We start from the raw sequence: 23369 nt of genomic DNA on the forward strand, positions 1-23369 counted from the left end.
TCTCTCCTCCATAAAATCTCTCTCTCTGTTCCTCCCACTTTGGTTGCTCCCTATTTCTTTCTCTCTGCTCTCTCAACTTTCCTTCTTTCCTCCCAGTCATTTCTGTTTTTCCCTCTCCTCCACCCCACCCCCACCCCCCAAACTTCCATCAGCAGTATTAGGTAACACTGCTCCCCTCCCTCGCTCCCCTCCTTCCCTCTCACTGGCTGTCAAATCCACTTTCCTCCTCCGACCAAAAAAAGGAAAAAAAATCCTCTGACGTCTCTTTCTCAGTTCTTGCAGCTCTTCACGGTCGAGCAAACTTATTAATTTTATTGCTGTGCACATGGTCAGGCAGTAACACGGTGGGAAACCGTCTACTCTGGTTGGAGATCACTGTGTGCTGAGCTACCATAACAGAAAAGCCCACTTTATCATTTCTGCATCTGTTAAAAGCAAGCAATCTTCAATAAATGTCATGTATGGGGGGGTTGTGTCAGTGTTGACAGATCTATGCCACTACAACATGAGGAAATTACGCACAATTATAGGATGGCGGTGGGCAGATAAATATTGTCCTCATCTAGCCTAGTGCCCATTTATGCAAACCCACCAACTGAGATAATTATTTGGCTGTTAGCCAGTCAAAACAGACACCACACTGTCTACATCTACAGTGTTAAGAAGTGAACGCCTGAATAAAAACGGTGAGAAAATGTGCTCTGTGCAGCATTTAGCTGCATTCATTCATGTTTGGCCACTTGGGGGCAGCAGAACAGCCTGAAAACACAACATCTGACATATTATCACCTTTTTTCACGTTTTTACTGTGAGCATGTTGACAAACAGTTGTATATTTATCCAGCAGACATAGCGAAACCTGACATTGGAATTTTGCTTACACCCATCTGACGCATATAAGGCCAATATTTCTTTTCACTTCAATAAATATGGTCTTACCACTCAAAATCACGATTATTTTCAACACAGACAGAGGTCGACTAAAGCTGGCTTCTCATTTCTAACCAATGACAATGTCAATTTTGTCTGCTGAAGTGCTAATTATCTCCACCAGACTTTTTTTTTTAGCTATAGTTAGCTAATTAGGCTAATGTAAGCCTCATGAGTTGGCTGTACACGTCAGGCTGACCATGTTTCCATGGTTACTACTCTAGGTATTGAACTATTTTGCCAAACATACTAATGTTTTATGTTTTCATTAGAGCTAAAAATGCACTGTTCATTTCTTTTACACTTATATTCATGTATTTTTCTCTCTTTTTTAAATTTTTTTAAGAGGGTAAAAGTAGAAACAACCATCCAAACTGACCTGTCACATTACACATATATCCATATTTTGTAGAAAATATTGATTAGTCTTTAGGTTTCTGAATATAAAATCTGACAAAGTCAAAATTTGGTTCTTTGAATGGTGCTATAATTACATAAATTGACAAACAGGGGCTATAAAAACACTACCCTGCGAGCACCCTGTGTTCTGGTTCTAACAAATGCTGCGGTTGCAAAGACAGACACAGGGGCCAGTCTATAGCTCCGTCCTGAGGGCATCAGCTGAAAGATCATCAGATGGAAGATGCTGTCGTGGGGTGGGAGCTCTGACAAAAGCTTCGTTAAGTTAGGGTGGTTTATAGAATCACTCACACACATTCACAACTGATACCACCTGATACATACCTCTCCCACAATAAAATAAGGAAAAACAAAAAAAACAAAGAGACACATTTACAGACCCTCCTACTGCACTGACGAGACACCATGTTAAATATCAAAAAATTCACCGAATGAACATAATGTATGACTTTGAGGGAGTTTCCCTGCTAATTACTTTAGCAAAAGGAAGGCTAGCAACAAATTAGTTTACAAAAAGTACTTCAAGAATCATGTGAATAACTAGATGATTTGTTTTATTTGATAAGTCCTGACATTTTATTAGATGAAAGTACTTTAATGTGATAATCATTAGAAATCCAATTTGTGGACTACTGTTATGGATTATGTAATAAATTTGTGTAAAAACAGCAAAGACAATAACACAAACTGAAAGAGAGTGCAGCCCTGCTTAACTGCAGTTTCTGAACACAATACTTTATCTGTTGTGAACATGCGGTACTGGATATGGATGTGGATGCCAGCAGTGGCACACACCCACTGTCAACACACATAAATGGACGCAGAGATATATATTCACACAAAAACACCAACCTGTTGATGCAGTATGGCTGTAAGATATGCATGATGCTCCCTTTGCAGAAATATCAGAAGAAGTGAATGTAACCTAGCAGCTCTCCCAGCAGTCTAGTTGAGTCAGTACACGTGTCCCATTCAGCCTTGTTTACATGAAAACTGCCTGCTGCTCCAGTTGAGCAGTATAACAATAGTTCCACTTCTTCAAGAGTAGAGAAGTGTGGCTGACAGCTCGTTCACTGATCTATAAACCGCCAAGAGGAGGTCCTTAAATCCCTGGCCACCGCCACGCTGAATCAACCTCTCAGTGAACTGGGCACCCAAGTCGATCCCGGTCAAGTGCAGCAGAGTCGAGCAGAGCCTCGAGCTGCTGCTATAAGCTGAGATATCGGAGGCAGCAGTAGCTCTCTGCCTCAGACTGGCTGCTGGGAGGAATGGCTACTCTGTTTATTCCCCTCCCTCCCTCCCTCCCTCCCTTCTAGTTGCTCTCGTCCAGCCTCTCCTGCCACCTCCCTGTCTCCCTCCCTGTCTGTGTGTGCATGTGTAGTCATCCCCCCACACACACACTTTGGTGACATGCACTCTGTCAACACAATACACCTCGTCATGCTCCGGTCTACCTTGTTCAACCTCACTCTCTCTCTGCCACTTCCTGTCCTTGCCTTACTGTATTTAGTTTGCCTTTCTTCTCCTCACTGCCCGGCTCACTCACTTCTTCTCTTTCTCTGCTCTTTCATCGCCCTCTCTCCGTCTCTGTCACCTGTCATCCCTGCTGATATTTTTACATTTGACTCCTGTCACTTTCTCCCTTTATGCCCTCTTCATTTCCGCCTTTCTTTTATTTTGCTCTTTTCATTTTGTCCCACAGGAGAAAACTAAAAAAACTCTACATCCAAACTCACTTAAGGTTTAATGCTAACTTCATTACATAACAGCAGGCTGATGCGGTCTCTTCAGTACAGCTGAGTGAAGTCTTATGAGGACACAGACATGCTAGATATCTCATCAATTGAATTAGACTGCTCTATGATCTCTTTTAGCTCTGAGTGTAATCATAACCAGTTATTGTGAATGCCATAGTTACAGTTGGGTGCAAAACAACCTTGAGGAATGTGCCTGAATAATCACTAGTAGGCTTTATCTGAGGCATAAAAGCCATGCAGCGAGTTAAGCACCCTTCAATACTGTAAACTTTCAAATAAAAGCAGTAATCCCTCAGTTGATTGGTTGCTGGCTTATAACATAAAGGGAATTACCTGTACTATAATGGCAAACATGGTAAATTTAGAATGATGTGCTTTCTTTTCTGCAGCAATTATTACCTTGTTATATTAACAGAGTCATACCATACTCACCATTTTGTTGCTCTGACTTTCTATTTTTAACAGAAATACTGCTATAATTAACAAATGATTTCTAGTCACTTATTATCAAGGTACTGTCAGTGTCATTTCCTGCAGCAGTTTCAGTTTAAAACCCCACCACAGCAAGGAGGGTTTATGCCCATTTAGCTGCTGCGGAGATTTCAATGTGAAATTCCTGACAGTGGTTAAACACAGACCAAAAGAACAACAAATTGGAAGCCATTGGATTTAACTGGTGAGAGGGAACAGCGCTGCTGGTCAAAATATAAACTCTGACCAAGAGTGATGAGCACAACATGACGAGTGCTGAACTGATGGAATTCGTACTGTGAAAATATGCATTTTCCTGCATTTTTCAAGACATTGGATGGTGGAAGCTTTTAATAAGGCTAAAACCAAGGTCACCTTAAAGTGATATTTGCTTGTCCACACCAAATAGGTGAGTTTGGTTTCTTGGTGACAGATGGTCAGCTGTTTATACCTGGAGAGTTGTTCTCTGCAACTGAGGTGAATAAATACATTATGAGATATTTGAAAGGGTTACCCAAAGACAGACAGAACAGACTTGAGAGTAGAGCCCAGTCAACCAGCTATGAATGAAATTAAGTAATAAGTGCAATCTTAAAATAAATATGCTTAAAATATTTGTCCATAATTAGCTTGAAACATGATGGCAAAATACTATTAAACATTTATATTTAGCTTAGCTGCAACTACAAAGGCAAGAGGGAATGTGAGGGCATCAGTACAGACAGAGTGTACTGACTCAGACACAGACACAGTAATACACTGACATTATTCACAGGACACAAAATCCTTGATGAAAAAAAGTGGTACTACAGAACTGAATCTTTTCTCTACAGGATGGGATAAAAGTGCAGTGAGAGATCAGGAAGCATGCCGTAAACAGACTTTTGTAATTGTTAATCCTGTTAGCATTAGGTTTGCTCAACATTTCATCCTCTCTTCTGCACATCCCGTCTTTTCAAATTGGTCTGTAGATCATAGATTGTCTGACATTCAGAGTACAATTATAGAAAAACTAAATCCTTCAGAAGGATTGTTTTTTTCTGTATGAATTTCTCAAGAATATTGTAGCTGTCTGAGAATGTGTATTTTAATGGTGAATATTTCATATTATTTTAATCTTGTCTCTGTCGTCTTTCATTCCGCTCCTTTTTCCTCTCCTCCTCTCACTTCCGCTAAGCGAGGGGAGGAGAGGAGAGGAACTGACAATGCCACCTTTTTGTCAGACCTCGACCAAGCACTGACAGTTTTAGCAACACCTCAAGGTAAATTCCACAGCGTCAGCTATCTGTCAGATGCCTCGCTGACTGAAGGGTAGGGAAAGAGCATTGAAAATGTAGTTACAAAAAACAGAAAGCTGCGGCGCTGCTTTCAAATTTAGATTTCTGCTTTTTAGCTGATGTTCTTATCAAGAGTGACTGAACAATAGTTCAGTGTCCTGTCAAAATCACATGGCTGTTGTTAGACACACTAGGTAACCAGTTCGTTGCAGGAGAGTGATGTCACACTCTAATTCACCCTGTCATTTGTGGTCATGTGTAAAAGTTAAAAAGCCTCACAGCTGTGACGAGCCAGTGAGTGTCAGCATTGTTAGCATATAAAAAGGTGGGTCATGTGGGGTCTGACCTCAGTGATTTTGAAAGGGTTCATACTTCTGCTTTCTCCTGATGGTTACACAGACACACACACACACACACAAACACACACATGCACGCACACACAGTGTTATGTCACTATCAGTGCTGGCACATTCACATTGATGTTGCACAATGCTGGTATCCAGACATTTTTTCCTAGAGGTCAAAAAATTAAATAAAATAACTAAGAAGAACAGCCAGACTCAGTAGATTAAAAAGGTGTTCTATAACAAATATAATCTAAATATCAAGTGCAGACACTTAGTATATTCTAACACTGAATGTAGATATTATCACATTCTTGTTAGGAGTCCTCAGGAAGTATGGCTTTTGTTCAGACTTTGGTTCTTCTGGGATCTTGTTAGTCCTTGTTTCCCAAAGGGCTAATATTTATTCAATTTCTACTATGGAGGTTTTGGACTTAGGTGAAAAAGAAAGTTTAAATAGTTTTATATTTTACAGACAACAGGTTTATTTGTAGTGGTATCAATCTTCTCATTTAACTCTTAACAAGAAAACTAATTTCCTTATTCCTTTAAACATTTCAATTTAACAGTTTAGGAGGTCACTCAGTCTCTGACTCACTAAGGAAACATGAAGATCTTTTGAAAAGAATAAACAATGAAGGAGATTTTATGCCTGAGTCAGTTCTGTAGAGCATTCAACAGGCACACAACCAATTTTACACGTGAAGTTCACTTTACTCTTCGAGGAGTACTACTCAGCCTGTGAACAGTTGTGTAACATCTTCTGGGGCATAAGGAGCTTTTCAAAGGTTGAAAAAAAAAAAAAAAGCGCTGATGACATCATCAGTCTTATCCAAGCTGGTTTTGAGACTTAAAAATTTGAAGAGAAAGCCTGCATTGCAAACTAGAGTTGTGGGATTTTGAACTAGAACTGTCCTAGAAACTGCAGCCACTCAGGATGTTCTCCATGGTACAGCTGTACAACACCCTGAAATTCTGTTGGCCTGCACCAAACTTCCTGGGCTGCCTTAAGATAATAGATTCACAGCTGTGCCTTCTTAACCACAGTTCCTGAGTGTAGATCCCATGACAGGTTCTCTGCATTGTGCACACTGAAGAACTTAAAAGTGCTAACTCTCTCTTTCTGCCCCTGTTAATGGAGGAATGTTCGCCTGTAATCCACCACCACCTGCTTGGTTTTACTGATGTTAACGGAGAGGTTATCTGGCTGTTGGTGAGAATCACAATGACGATGCAGGCATGTGGCCTTGCTCTCAGTCATGGGTCCAGACAGAGGACAAGCAATACAAGAGGTAACAAAAATTTAAAGAAAAAGATTTACTTACCGTAATTTCCGGACTATTGAGCACACCTGAATATAAGCCGCACCCACTAAATTTAAAAAGAAAAAAAAAGTACATATACAGGCGGCACTTGTCTATAAGCTGCAGGTGTCTAAATGTTTTTGTGGCATGAAGCTCGTTAGCCCGTAAATATCTATAAATTAGCCGCATCATTGTTTAAGCCGCAAGGTTAAAAAAAAAAAAAGTGTGAAAAAAGTAGTGGCTTATAGTCCGGAAATTATGGTAGTTAGTTTTTAAAGTTGATTTGGTTCAAAGAGTACACAAGCGGTTATGTGATGGTTAACTGTCACACTAAAATCAAATGACATCATGGCATTAAATTTCACTAAGGAGAAATCCTGCCTGCAACCATGACCATGTTATATCACACTGCTGTCACATGAAGTCAGGGGTTAGCTTGGATGCAGAGTGTGTGTTTATTTCTGTGTGTGTGTGTGTGTGTGTGTCAGTAGGGGTGTTGGGCAGTCAGGTGTGGTCATGTGGACAGATGTTCACATCATCAAGGCCCACATCACATGATCAGGGGTTGTGCTCAGGGGTTGTGGGGCTGAGAGCAGAATCACGGTGTAGTGTAGTGTAGTGCATCATTAGTGTGTCCCAGGTAGCAGGAAAAGCACCACAATGTTTACTAGCTATACCTATACTCTCATCTTACCTGACTTCTTATGCCTACGTCTTGCCTTTAAAGCCTTTTGTGGCACCAAAGGGTGCTGTGAGTGGCCTGATAAATTTCCTCAAGTGATGTCACTTGAGTCAGTCACAGGTTGGAGCTGAAGACTACGAGTTTGAAGTTAGAAAGAAGTGAGCTTACCAGACCTCTGTAGCTACTCCTCTTATCTGCTCGAGGCTAGTGGCTCCAGGTTACATTAGCTACTACTCAAATAACACATCCAAATCTCCAACTAATCTGTTGGTGATGGAGTTGCAATATGGATAATAAAGGCACCAGCAGGTTTTGACAAGGAAGGAGAATGAAATGGAATGGAATAAAAAAGACAAAGTGTGTCTCTGATTCTACCGTTTTCAATCCTCTGTTTTAAAACCGTGCATTGTGACTGTAGACAATGTAACAGAAGTGCAGTTACTCAGACATAGAGAGGTCAAAGTTGAAAGTGACTGAGCATTGCGCACAGCAGCAAGTTGTAAAATCCAATCCTATCCCTGGCACCATCTTTGTGATGACCTACTGTGTACATCAGAAAAGTCATGAGAGATGGCAAGCTACAACTGGTCAGGGTCCAACATGTGTTCATGTCTCTCTGCCATGTCACAGCAGGAGTTAACGACTCAGTAAGTATGTTTCCATCCACCTGCTTTTATGCACATTTTTTGCACAAGTTTTTACATTTGGCTGAGGTGAAATGTTGGTATCTATTAAAAAAAAAGTTGCGACAAAGTGCAACAGAAACAAACACCAAATTAATCCTGTCGTACATGAAACAGGACTTAAACAGCCACTCAAGATGTAGCTCCATAATACATCTGATCTGTGAGGAGCAACGAGGAGACTGTAACATTCCTCAAATGTATACATGAACAAGAGATGCTATTTATTTCTATATGTGTCATCTCTAGTGGTAAAACACGTAACATATAAATATAAACTTCATTTGTAAGGATATCTTCATTTACCACATTATTGTTTCATTTTAAAAAGTACTACAGCTACCAAAGACAGAGACAACAAGCCTTTTTATTATCTGAAGATTTATATCAATCTAAAAAGACATTTATCCACAGCTATTTTAAATAGTTTCTTGCATTAAAATAGATATTTGACGCATTCTGAAGCCGTTACCCATTTCCACAGCAAATCTGCTTTGAAAATTGGCAACAATTTTGAGAGACAAACAGCTCTCTGTCTTACACTATGGTGTGGTAAACATTGGGAAACATTTGACAAAGATTTATTCACACCTTGGAACAAAAATGACTTAATACTTCCTTCATTATTCGCCCGTGTCACACACACACTTTATCAGGTCAAATGGCCAAGAGGCTTGTGAATTAATACACAGCTGTTGTTGTGTTTGCTTGTGCTCCTGCAGCTACTAAACTCAATGTACAACTACAGAGAGGTTACCTGGGGACAAGGCCTCACTAAGAGAGGAAGAATGGCCTTTTGAAAAGGAGTGGAAGAGGGATAAAGCCTATTTATTTTTTTTTACCTACAAAGCCATGCTGTTCCTGGTATAATTATCAGTTTCTTAGAAAATATACATTAAGATACTTTGTCATTGTTTTTATCAGGTTTCCACTCATTTTTTGCTATATCCTCTTTTATGCATTTTGATGATGTATATTTGTTTCGTTAGTTTCTTTTAATGTTTAGCATCTACCTGCTCATGGAGCGCAGATGAAAAATTGCCTTTTGGCTAAATCTGACTTAGACTTAGACTTAGACTAGACTTTATTGATCCCTTGGGATGACTCCCTCAGGGAAATTAAGTAGCACATTTACATAATACTGATGTTGATTAATGTGTGCTGTCACAAACAAACAAACACAAAGACAAACAAACAAACAGATATTTGTCAGTCCAGGAGTTAAATGCTCAGTTAAATGCTTTTCTTCTAGAAATCAGTGCATAAATATATTTACTTTAGATGACTTTTACACTTGAGTTAAACGTATAAAAAAGCTGAAAAGAATAATGCAGTGTATTGCTTCCATGGCTAAAATAACCCCATGTAGATATTCTACCATGATCATGGCTCTGACTGTCTAAAGCTGTTTGAAAGCACAGGAGCACTGAGCAACTGCCACCATCAGTGGCTGTTTCCAGCAGGAGCACCCAGGAGAAAGGTGTGCTCTGGCTCTTCAACAGAAATGAAATCAGCTCCGACAAGACAAGAGCTCAGTGCACCAGAAATGCTCAAAACAACGTTCTGTATGTAGGAGCCTGCTTTTAAGCTGAGTCCACGCTTTTATGTTATTGCTTTACTCCTCGCTGCTTATTTAATAGTCCAGTCACTGTTTAAGCTTTGATCACAACTTTGTTGCTTTGATGAAGATCCACATTGATCTTGACAATAATAAAGAAAATGATCATGAACTTGTATTCTGACTCTGCTTGAAACCAGGGAAACAGATTAAAAGCTCATGCTAAACTTTGCACACCTGCCAAACCAGTCGTCTCTGTTGTCTGTCTGTCTGTGTTGTTCCAGAAAGTCACCAGCTTTCATGATTCAAAGTATTATACATACTCCAGAATAAAGTTTTGACTTGATGATGGTGCTAGTGTAAACGTTAAGGGATCACCAAAAATGATTACAATACATCCTGAGGGGGACATGTAATATCTGTATGAAATGTCATGGCAAGATTGTTGAGATATTTTACTCAAAACAACAAATGTGGACCCCATAGTGACACAGGGGGAAAAGTCAAGGGATCACAACGCCATTAGGATTCATCACCTGGATAACCACAAACATCTGTATGAAATTTCATGGTAATCCATCCACTAGTTGTTGAGATAGTAGGATCAGATTTCAGGTTTGGGTAAAGCTCTGTGGCTAACACATCTCTAACTTAATCTTTTGTGTTTCTTGTCTTTTTATGTCAGCAAATAGCATTGTACAAATCAGTGATATTGCCAGGGGTGGACATAACCTTTTTGGTCTGGATTCTCGAGGGAGCACCTGGAGATGTTGCTTGGTTTTCACCCTTAACACAACATTGTTATCCAACAAGATGAAAGGCGAGAGACTGACAGGCAGGATCTGTACTTGCTTTTTAGCTCTCACTTGCAGCACTGCTCAAGGACAGTGTAAAGGACAACAAAAGGACTTTCTGAATGTTGGAGTAGCAATCTGGATTGCTTGTCTTTGCTATGTTGACCAAGTCATACACACAGAGGAGGCTTCTTAACAGTTTCCGAATTATTTAAAATATATCCATTCTCAAAAATTAAAAAGAGAGAGACAATACATCAACCTTGTCCCTGTCCTTGTCCCTACTTCTCTTAACTATCAACCTAAAGCTAGTCACCAATATTCAAATTCTCTTGCTGGAACCTGAGGGAGCTGAACTGTAAAATGTTTGCAGTGTCAAGCATCATTAGGAACACTGAAATTCTCCGCATTTATGTTAAAGGTCACTGACATCACTTGTAGCCACAGGTAATAGCTTCCATATTTCCCCAAAGGCCATGCTCATCACATATCCTCTTCAGTTGTTCTGGTCTTTTCGCACCACATTTCTGTAAACAAAAGCTTAGCAACTTGACAACGGAGCAATTAGATGCATGACAGTATGGAACCATACAATCAGCTGCCTTTGTGGAGTCCTCACAGAATACACACTAGAGAATCCCCGACTGCCACCATCTGACACAATTTGGGAATGACCTATTGCGTCCAATTTGGGAATCGGTCCTACATCACAGTGACTGAAATAAGACAATAATACTTTAGATGAGTAATCAAAAACAAGAAAGTGTTAAAAATAGCATCATTATATTGTTAAATGTATTAAATAAGTTGATAGAAATGTACATTATACTTAACTGGCATGCTCATTATAGGACAGACCATGCTCCTGGCCATTATCATTTATTACTATATTACCATTTCTTATTTAAGGAAATATGTCAGTGCTATTTGAGCTTTAAAAACACATATAAAAATATTTTAAGCTTGGTGATTGGATAATTCCAGGAAAAATGCACCCTGGGAATTGTAGTTAGCCTGTAACCCTAAGTCTTTATGTACACATCCCTGTTCCTCTTGCTTTTGATCATAGATGCAAATAATAACAATAATAATGTAGTTGTCTGTACAAATGAATGTGAACCAGGAACCAGGGTCAACCAAATTGTTCCTTTAGCTTTGCAACACAACTCTTGTGGAGTGGTTACTCTTCTCTAGTGAAATTATGAAGCTGATTATATTATATCAATTCAAGTACTCAGAATCTCTGCTCATGTCTATCATCCAGTAATGATCATTTTGATTTACCAACATGATATTTTTACATTGAGTGCCTAATGAAAAATAAAATAATGTGTAAAATAAATCAGACTACACCTCTAAATACAGTGTGCTGAATACATTTAATCCGCATTTAATTTCGCTACTCATCTCATTTTCATTTTGTTACTTACAGATGTTAGGATGAGGAGAGATTTAAAAGGATGCAGTTTTGATTTTGTTGTCATCATCAGCAGAGTTCTCTCAACTCATAGTCTGATGCCACAGTGGTGCCCTGAAGTCAGTAATTAGTATTCAACTTTATAAATATACAAGGATATTCTAAGCACAAACAAATATAACTGTCTCATTTGCAATATGAAATAAAGCTCCTAAAAGCATTTAAACAGGCAAATACGTACTTATGCGCAAACACACACATACACAGTTACAATCCTTCTATTTAGTTGTTAATTCAATTGCAATGGTGAAAGTCAACTGAGTCCTGAAATATTAAGAGGATTCACACTGCAGTTAATTTTGACACATGCACATACACAAACACACACCTACACACACACACACACACACACACACACAAAAAAAAACCAAATTCTATTTCAGTATTCCCTTCTCTAGGCTATATGAAGTTTTGCAACATCTCTGTGTGCACGAATGTGTGTGTGTGTGTGTACCCAGAATGCTCCGTGACTCAGAAATCACAGAGGGGAGGGGTCAGGGCATGAGGCAGCGCTCACAAGAACACGTGCATGCTCAATGACACTCTGTGAGAAGCACACACACACACGCACATGCGCACAAACACAAAGCGACAATCCCCTGTTGATGTCACATATTGAGGCGTCCTGAGCTGTCCTCTGCTTTCTGTGGCTCCATCTGCCCTCACTGCTCCTAATCCAGCTCTCTCCACTCCACTAATCCACACACACACACACACACACACACACACACACACACACAAACATACACACGTACAATGCATGCATTTGTACACACACTCCTGTAGCTGCATTAGCATGCGCATACACACACAAACATCTCTCTTGGCAGAAAAACAGATTGCTACACCTTCATACACACACATAAATATATATGTGTTCAATAATACAAAGCCATCTGCTCACACACATGCAAATCACACACACTCAAACTAGAGAGGCCTCTGCCAAAGCTCAATTATCTCCTCAGGTAGATGCTATTTTAACGCTGAGCTGGCTATATCACACACTACTTCATGAGGGTAGCCATGGTAATGGCTTTACCAAAGGTTACGAGGTCATCAAAATCAATACCTGTCTTTCTGCTGAAATCATGAATGTGTATGCAGCATATTTTGAGTTTGGAGAAAACCATAACCTTTGGTCTGATGGTAGTGCTAGGTGAAAGACTATATGGTCATATGAATTCATATTGCTCCTTTCCATGTGGAGTGTAAATGTGCACAGTGAATGCCCTTGTGGCTTCCCCTACCTTTTAAGAGAGAGAAAATGAAATTCAGCACGGCATCATAACAGTATTGTGGAATGCACAACAACTACACTACTGTTCTCATGCAGTATTGAGGCCAAGTTGGACAACAACCTCAAATGTGTTTTGGCTGACTAATTAAACACAAGACCCCAAAAAATCTGTGAGAACAACAACAACAACCCTATATACACCACTCTCCAGCTGATTCTTTTACACCACAGTCTGAATATGAACATACAATACAGTATAAATATCCATCCATTATCTATACCGCTTATTCAACATCCAATTTAAATCATTTAAAAAATATGACTTATTTATGTTAATATCATCAATATTATGTATCCAAGTCAAAATGAACCTTCCCAGCACTATTACAATTGGTCTGTACTGGAAAAGTCAAGCATAGAAAAGAGAAAATGAAATTTAATTTTGATGAGTTACAAGGTAAAAAACCATCCTGTGTCTGACTGATAGCTGCTCTTCAATTTCTGGTTGGCCTTAATAATACAACTGAAGAAAGCAACAAAGCAACATTATGAAGTGAAAAAAAAATTGACTAAAAGAGGATCGGTTCCTTTATACATGTTACTAACTCAGTATCTTCCCTTTCCTGTAGTATTGTGCTCTTTCCTCTCTCTCTCTCCTCTTCTGTCTCTTTCTGCAGGTATTTCTGCCTCTGGAGCTGTAGAGTCTGATCTGTGATGAGAAGCTTCCTGCTGCTCCTACAACTCCACTCAACACCTGCTGCTACAATTAGAAATTACTTACACTGCTATTAGTTGTATTGCTATGTTAGCAGTTAATACTTCAATTATCACTACTATCATTACTACTATATTATTGGCATCACCTTACATCTTATATGGAACCCGTGCTACGCTATGTTCTTCTCCCACTATTCTCTACTCTCTTGAATTATTTATTAAATGATTTATTTGTGTAATTATTTCCTAATAATTTATTTGATATTTAAAGGATTATGTGGGATTTAACTTGCTCAGTGTTTGTATTCGCTTCTTCATCGGATCTGAACTCAGTCTCTGTGAATTTATTTAATGAAGCGGTGAGGGCAGAATGTGTGTGTATGAACGTGTGTGTGTGTGTGTGTTGCTGCAGCACGTGCCGGAGAAACAGAGAGGGCACAGATGGCAGCGTGACGGAGTGTTCTGCCTTCCCTTTTACCTCTCCCAAAAATACACTAAATACACTGTATCCCTCCCCCGTATCTATCCCTCCATCCAGCCAGACCGCATGATTTTCTTCATTTATTTATATAGCTGATATTGCACAACCACACATCTGTTCATATTCTGTTCTTCCTTTCATTACAGCATCATGCCAAATTTAGCCATACTTCTGCAAATATTATATGGTATGAGTTGCACCTGTCAGGAATGTGAGGACTTAAATAATTCAAACATGTACTTTGAAAAAAAAAAAAAGGTGGGTGTTGGTGTACCTCTATCTTTCATCCATCCATCCATCAATCCATCCATCCATGCCTGCAGCTATTCTTTCATCTGTCACTTCTGTCAAATCACCGTTAATCTGTGCTTTCTTTTCATGTTTACATCAAAAATGAACACACACACACACACACACACACACACACACGCACACACAGAGGAAGTACAATCCATCACATTTCATTTAACACACACACAAACCCTCTGTCTCACCCTTTCTCATCCCCCTCAGATGAGTTGCTATCCTGCTTGTTGGACATTGGCTCCATTCAGCCTCAGTACCGTCCAGCGGCCAATCACAGGACAATGAGGCGGACCCAGACCTCGCCAGCCTGCTTAGCATTCGCCGGCGGGCCTCTCAGTAGACATCCATCTGAGAATCTGGGCAGTGACTGGCTGGGAGGAGCATGGTGGGCGGGACATCAGGGGAAGCAATAGAAAGCTAGAGAAGACAAAGTAAGAAAACAGACATTTAGTGACATTAGCATTTGTCAAATAAAATGTTACATTATATTTTGAATACACATTATTATATAACATTTCATGTATTTATGCCATGTAAATCCTGTATATTTAAGTGCAGCCATGTCAATACTCAGCGTTTATACACATTATACACTTAAATATTCTATGACTTTTGTGTATTTGTGTGTGTTTACGCTAGCTACTATACTCTAGCTACTATACCATACTACTTCCTGCTTATAATGCAGGACTATAAGGACAAATGTCTGCAGCAATGCTATTGGGACTGTGACGCCACTAACCTGCTTGCAATGGCAATGCTAATGCTGAGATTTTGTAGGTGCAGTGTTCACCATGTTCACCATCTTAGCACAGGGTAATAATATGTTAACATTTGCCAGTTAGCAAAGTACAGCTGAGAATGATGGGAATGTCATTAGTACACATGTATTTATGTTCTAATTATCTTTATTTATTTATTCAGTTTAGTTATACCTTTGTTCTGTATATGTTATTTTTTCTTATTAATTATTCCATACTAAATTACTCATCATTCTTATCATTTTCATCCTCCATACGTCTGACTTAGAAGTTGCATTACTGCCCTTCTCAGTGGCTTAACAGGCTTAACTCAGTATTTGTAAAGGATGAAGAAGCTCAGTATGTTTGATGGTTTTGCTGAGTTTGTGAACTGTCTTACAAATTCAATAGACAAGACCATTTGAATTAATTTGTTAGACACAAACGTCTTGATTATATTTATAGATGTTGCTTAACTTTGATCTGATTTGAGGGGATTTTAGACTGAGAATTCTTTTTCACACACTAAAAACTCCCCTCAAACTGACTGAAACTTAACTTAAAGGTACAACACTTCAGAGGTCAGAAACTTTAACCTGCTTCATCCTTTCTTCATAGAGGCTTGCCTTCTTTCACAATACAGCCTCTATGTTCACTGTGCTCTGTTCACCACTACAATCCTGGAGCTATTAGAGGAAACGGACTTCAGCCAAATCTAATTTACTATAAGCTACTTACAAGTCCTCTGAAAGGAATTTAGGATAAATTGTACTCCACAATTTTCATAAGTGTTTTGTCAGCTTTTTATCCTCTCTTTGTGGCTAAAGTTCACAGTTAGACCATGCAGATACACAGTAAAGGCATATTTTGGCTTGTTTGCCAAGTTGTAGTGGTTTCAACAAGTGGTCCGATTAAGTTGTGAAATAAAAAGCCATTTATGCTCTAATTTTGCAGCCTTGATGCTAAAGATGAATAAATAGCCTAATATAGCCAGATATAACAATATATTCTAAACACATGTGGAGACCTCATAAAATGTAAAAAGGTAATAAAATGATAAAACATGATTTTCTGTCTTGTCGGACAGGTACTCTGTTACATGCAAACAACAACAACATGCATGCACTTGCTTTAAGCTTGAGAAGGTTGTTTTTTTCTCTTCATGGATCAATGAAACTGAACAAAAAAAAATCTGAGTAGAAAAAAACTGATGACTCTCTGTGTGAACATTCTGGTCAAGCATGAAATATATTTACAGCTACTGAATGGATTGCCATCCACTTTTGCATGATCCCCGTACATCATCGTCACCAGAAGACATCAGCTGTGGTGATCCCCAGACTTTTCCTCTAGCACCACTATGGGGTAATTTTAAATATCTCAACAGCTGTCAGATGAATTACTTAGAAATTGTTACACACATTCATGTCTCCTCTGAGATTAATTACAACAACTCTTGTTGATTTTCTGTACAATCTACTGTGTGCTAATTATCAGATATTAATTAATGTGGTGAACATGTAAACACTGCACACTATTAGCATGTTAGCATTGTCATTTTAAGCATGTTAGTAGCCTCACAGACCTGCTAGAATGGATGTAGATGGTTGTTCTTATAGCAGTTCAAACAATGCACCTAGATGTTGAGAAAGTAAATACACTGAACACATTTGTAACACTTCAAGGATACACACAAAGTGTTTTGGAATGAAACACTGAATTAAAACATGAGCAGGTTTATTTTGTTTGTTTGTTTTTTGTTTGCTTTACAAGAAAACCCCCTGTGGGCACCTTTAAGAGAAAAACATATTCATTAAGAATATAGATAAATAAGTATACCTGTAAAAATTGAGGCAAACAATAATAGGTAATAAGCTAAAATAAAGTTTCTTATTGTACCAGAATGTATGATGAACAAACATCAGATGTATAAGATACCAGGGAACTTTGAAGTATGTCTCCTTTGTTCTTCAAGTGTACAGACTGTCATGGAGTCATGTTTTTGCATCAATTTAAAGTTATAATCTCCAAGATTTGCATTGTATCAAACCTCATTGTCAATACTATTTACTGACTGGTATTACAGCAGCAGCCATTCAGTGTATTTATGTTTTTTAACTTCCTCTTTATGTAGTAACTTTTATTGAAACTGGCAGACACCCCCTTTTCTGCCTGGGATTCAAACTGTATACCCGCAAACAAAGATTTTACAGGAAACAATAAACATAGTGGATGTATCATCAGTGATGATCTTGGTATACTGGCATACAGCTACTATAATACTGCTGGAACTTTTACACATACTCTTAAAGTGACTACAGTACTTCAGCTAAGGTCCATGTGATAGCAATATTTGGGGATTAAAGAGTAACTACAAGCCTGTTTAAACTCCTGCTTCCATCTAGTGGCTGCTTCATGCTCTGACCATGCTGTGCTGCATGCAGCACTAAATGCATTACACTGTAAAATGTCCAAGTCCAGCAAACCACAGGTCACACCTGACCACCCCATCTGTCATGGCTTGTCTTTAAAAACAGACTAGTAACCGTCTTCCAAAGTTTGACAAAAATAATGCACTCCACGTTATTAATCATTATTAACTGTGTCATGTGTCAATGACTGCAAGGTTCAGAGTGGATTATCCTGCTAACAGCATGGACACTTGCCAGAGATTAAAATATTACTGTCTATTCATAGTTTGGGGCAACAGTGATGATCCTTTAGGAGAGTTACTGTATGTGTAACAAAAGAAGAATCCATTCAATTAGTCAATTCACTACCACTGTAAGTTAATGATAATGATAAAACTTAATTATAACATAATTAATAACAAAGAAACCTTTCACTCTTTGTGAATGAATAAAACCACAAATCCATCACATTTAGTCTGCCTTTGCTTTATGCATAATACCAAGGTAGGAGCACAGAGAGCCAGATGAGGGCACCACAGTCACAACACTGGTGGTCTGGATATAAGTGTGACCTGAGATGACCTGATTCCTGCACCGAGCCTGGCTTTTACAGGCTGTCCTCATATCATTTAGCATGACCACTGAAAACATCTCAAATATAGTTGTTTATGAAGGGTGGCGGATTTGTGTAAGTTTGATTCATATACTTTGTGGAAATATTTGTCTAAATATATAGACAAGAATTTACATGCATATTTGTACTCAGACAACTATCTATGTATATTAGTCACACTGTCACAGTTTAGAATCAATGTGCAAAATGATGACTTGTGTGAGGCAAATAATGATGTTGTTCCAGCACCAGAGGGCTTAATAGTGTTATTATGTCAGGTTGCACAGTCATCATATAATATTTCACTTACTGACTTAACCATCTAAAACACTTAGTATTAACATCAGCTACACCCCAAAACTTTTCAATGTGCATTAAGATGAAAACTAAGTACTGTTTGTATTAAATATTTACAATATAACAGAAATAAAAGACAATTTCATACAACTTTTTCTAACTTTTGCACATTATTTAGCAACTAATCTTTCTTGAATCTTGGAATAAATATAACTCTAAAATTCCAGACAATTGAAACACCTTTTATTAAAGTTAAATCTGTAGATTATTTTCTTAATATTTAATTGAACAGTCTATAAAAACTATAAAGTGGTTTCCTCAAATGCCTCGTTTTCGACAGAGAAGTAATGGCAAAAATGATAATAATAAATAAAAGATAAAAGGTATTGATAATATTCTCTGGTTTCAACCTCTCAAATGAGAAGATGTGCTGCTTTCATTTGTGATATTTCCTTCTAAACTTGATATTTGAACAAATCAAGACATTTGAAGACATCACCTTGGATTCTGTGAAGCTGTGATATGGTTTGTTACTATTTTTTTTACATTTCATGGACTCTACCATTAGATGATTAGCAGAAAAATAATCAGGCAAATAATCAGCAGATTAATCAACAGTAGAAATAGTTGTTAGTTGTAGTCCTACTTATTTTTGTCTGACGATCAGGCAAGCCAACAAGATATTTAGTTAAACTGATACTTAAGTGACTTAAGACAGAAAAAAAGAGACCACACTTTTCATTTTGCTTAAATTACTTAGATGATTTCTTATTTATTGCCTCACCATGAAAATTACTGGCAATTACTTTTCTTCTTTTGTTAGAGTGCAACTTTGTTGCGCTCCTCCTATGAGTTTTAAATAGATTTTGGATGACAATGGAGTTCAGGGGAAGAGATATGCGCTACATCATGCTGCATACTGTAATATTGCACATTTGTAGAACAGAAGGACTAAATATTGCCAGCATTCCCACTATTTTTAAAGATACTTGTGCTGCCTGAAATTGAGCTAAGCAGCTGAGCTCCACTTCTCCAGATGTGACAGTAGATGGCATCAGAGGGTGAGAGATCAGATGGACCTCATACCCCTGTAACACACCAGGTAATAGTCTATATACGATGTAGTTACACATGTATACGACATAACACCAACAGCAAAAATGGACTATTCATGATTTGATTGCCACAAAATGAACAACTTCACCATCAGGTTCAGTTGTGTGTTTCCAGGACCTCAAAGTTACCTCAAAGCATTCCCTCAAAGCTATTTTCAGATCAGGATTTGTAAAATAAGTACAATAAATATGTGAAATAAGTAAGTCAAGACAGACATTTCTAATAGTAAGTTAGTATCAATATGACACCAGATAAATAAATAGTATTTGAGCTTGAAAAACATTTGCATTGCTGCATTATATTACAAAACCTGAACAAACAGACATATCTTTAGATTCACTATGACTTCTGATGATATTGCTATCTTTGGTGTCCATCATAAACAAACATCTACAAATCTGCTTAGAAATCACACAAAAGAAGATGCTCTTTATAACTACGGAGGTTCCCTGAGAATCAATGCATTTTAAGTTTTAACATAATAGTTGTTTGTACATTCTTTGATGCAAACAGGAACTGCTAATTGCTATTGTGCCATACTTTTAATGCCAAATATAAGCAAATATAGGGTTTTAAAAAATGGGGCTCAAGTTTTAGCCTACAGCTAACAAACTGAATCCTTGGCAACATCATAGCAAAACATGGAGCATCATAATGCCCCAAAGAGAAGAAAGACTAAAAATAATAATAATGTGGCCTTATAAGTATTCAGATCCCTTCAGTGTTTGCACTCTTTATAGTGTTTTATTTGACTGTAAATGAATATAATTGCAAATTTTGCCCTTCAACCTCCACTCAATAATCCACAATAAAAAAGTAAAAACAGAAACCTTTGCAAACTAAAAATGAAAAACTGAAATCCCTCATTTATGCAAATACTGAGGCCCTTAATTCACTAAATTGTAGAGGCCCCTTTGCCAGCAATTACAGCTTAGAGTCTTCTTGGGTAAATTTCTATTAGCTTTGCACACCTGGATTTGAGCAGTTTATCCCATTCCTCCTGGCAGATCCTTGCTGTACTGAATGGTGAAAAGTCAACCCAGTCTCAGGTCATGTGCACTCTGGTCAGGTCATGTGCACCCAGTCTCAGGTCATGTGCACTCTGGTTTTCTTAAAGGACCTCTCTATTTGGCTGCACTCATCCTTCCCTCAGTTCTGACTAGTCTCCTTGTTCCTGCCACTGAGAAGCACCATCATAGCATGATGCTGCCACCACTATGCTTCACTGTAAAGATGGTATTAGCCAGATGATGAGCAGTGCTTAGCGTTGGCCAGACATGGAGTTCAGCTAAAAGGGGTCAATTTTTCCTTCCTTGCTGCGATTGATCACAATATTCTTCAGATGTCAAAAGACAGTTCCTTAGATTTCACTGCTTGGTTTTTGTACTGACATGTAGTGATGAATTATGGGACCTTATATACACTGGTATGTGTGTTTCAAAACTATATCCAGTCAATTCAACTTGCCACAGTTGGACACCAAGACACCTGAACACAATTTGGAGCAAAAGGCAAAAGGACTGAATACTTTTGTAAATGAGGGATTAAAACATGCTTTCATTTATGAATTAGTGTGTAAATTGGCAATTATGAGAAACAAATATTGCAAAACACACACAAAGATACTTCCTTGACATCTTTTTAACCACCATCCACCTGTGTCTCTGTGAAACATATTCTCTCCATCATATGCAGAATAAGCAGCATGCACCAAAGTAAAAACACACCCTTGTATGAACACACACACATACACACTCTAATCTGTCTCAGAGTGGGGAGGTTTTGGATGGCGTCCAAACTGATTAGATGGAGAGAAGAAGCAGCACAGCATGATCAAAGATGACTGTCTGTTTCTCCCCCTACCTCTCTAGCTTTTCCTCTCTGGTTCCTCCAAACCACCTCTCTTTCTGCTTTCTCCCATTATCACTCACACTTTCTCTATAATCACTATTGAGACAGAGCAAAACCAGCAACAAAACAGTACATACAAAAGGAGGGGAAGCAGCCCAAAAAGCTGAAATTTATTGCCTGTGTCTCATTCCAAATGAACTCATTGCAGCTCTAAATATGCTCATGTTCTTGATCCATTATAACACTCATAACACAATGATATTACATCTTTTCCAACAAGCAGGATTTACTTTGCCATAAAGGTTAATATTTCCAGTATTATCACACACTATCCTAAGGAAAAGGGAAGAAAATCCATCCATTAAAAATACTAATTTTTATATCAAAACAATTTCAACTCTTCTGAAGCTTATATCACATGATCTTCATCAGCAGATAGAGTTTCCTGACTTGAAAGGACATTTCAGATTCAGACTTCCATTTTTCTGAACCTTTTAAAGAGTTCTTAGCTTAAAAGTTGAGATGTTCATGCTTTATTCATGTAATATTATCAAAAGCTCAAGATCATCAACATCATTCTTTAAAATTGCAACACTTCAAATGTTGCATTTTATTAAATATGATAAATGGTGTTCATATTTGTTTGAAGTGATGTTTGCAGCAGCCATTATCTGCTGGTAAATGTGACAGCTAATATTTTGATACCTACTGGGTGCACTAAATATGGGTGGTCTTGGAATGATCTGTGATACAACTGCTGTGAGTGAAGTATACAGCCCATATTAGCTGATGAGTGACTTGCCATGTAGAACCAACCACATATGAGCTGCCTGATATCTAGAGCTAAGATCTGACAGATCAGTGGCTACATGGGGCTGGAAGGAGGACTTAAAGAGCCAAGCCAGGGTAAAACGATTAAGATGTTCTGGGCTAAGATGATTATATCAGTGCAAAAAGTGAATGACCGTTCTGAAGCTTCAGCCTGTTTCTTTAACTAGACCTGGGTCACACAGTACACTGGCATGACTTGTATGAACAAAATGTCATAGCCATCCATCCAATTATTAATTCAGTCTGAACCAAAGTGGTTGACCTACCAACCGACCAACCGAGAATGACATTCTGAGTTATGCAAGTAGCATGGCTAAAAACACCACTGACTGACAGTAGAATAAGAGATAGGTACACTATGACTATCTTGGCTGTTCATTTCCTTAATTTAAAGACTTATGACATAGTCAGTGTTTGAGTTCGGTGTGTCACATATTATTTTCAGGATTAGTTGGGATACTCAGAAATGCCATTAATTGGTATTTGAGAAGAGCTATACTTCTCTCATGACAGTGTTTTTATGTAAAAAACCTGGAAATAACAGGTCCTGTATCTTAGACTTATATTTGCCTGTTAGACAGGCACATGATTACAAATTTAATGCTAATATTGCTTCATATCTCAGTAAATAAGGGTACTGTGATGGGTAAATAAGCAACTCTTTGCTAACAGGTTAACCATATCAATTTTAGCCATATAACTGTTAAGCACCATCAGAAAAATACTTTAATAACAAGAGGTATTACTCTGAACAACAACATTAAATATACAAACTATCCCTATGCTGATAGCTAGACCTAACACATATTTCAGGACCAATGTTTTCCAAGACAAATTCTAGTCTTCTAAGCATTGAGCAGTTGACAAGCCAGATATTTTTTCTCAGGAGCTGTTGGAGATAACCACAGAGTATAGGACTCACTCATTTGTCTTGGTAACCAAAAACACAACTGCAACAGAATGGTGATGCTGCCCTGAATTTGCTGGAAATGTAGGTAGGTGACCATTTGCTAACAGGTTCACCATACCAACTTCATAAGGTGATATAAACCGATCAGCCCCAACATTA

At 38.2% G+C, this 23369-nt stretch overlaps 1 protein-coding gene across 4 annotated transcripts in view; it reads right to left on the bottom strand.

Moving 5' to 3' along the window:
• Positions 1–23369, bottom strand: part of LOC108898577 (thyroid hormone receptor alpha) — a 93174-nt gene that overhangs the window by 20507 nt on the left and 49298 nt on the right. For 2 of the 4 annotated variants that reach the window (XM_018698505.2, XM_018698504.2), the window contains exon 3: positions 14630–14858. In XM_018698505.2, the coding sequence (XP_018554021.1) occupies positions 14630–14685 (56 nt within the window). In that variant the 5' untranslated portion in view covers positions 14686–14858. Of the gene's footprint in view, positions 1–2202; positions 2632–14629; positions 14859–23369 lie in introns of those variants that run through there. The other 2 variants (XM_018698507.2, XM_018698506.2) reach the window with 1 other exon arrangement.

This window comes from Lates calcarifer, linkage group LG11 (assembly GCF_001640805.2).
Source record: "Lates calcarifer isolate ASB-BC8 linkage group LG11, TLL_Latcal_v3, whole genome shotgun sequence".
NCBI classification, from domain to species: domain Eukaryota; kingdom Metazoa; phylum Chordata; class Actinopteri; family Centropomidae; genus Lates; species Lates calcarifer.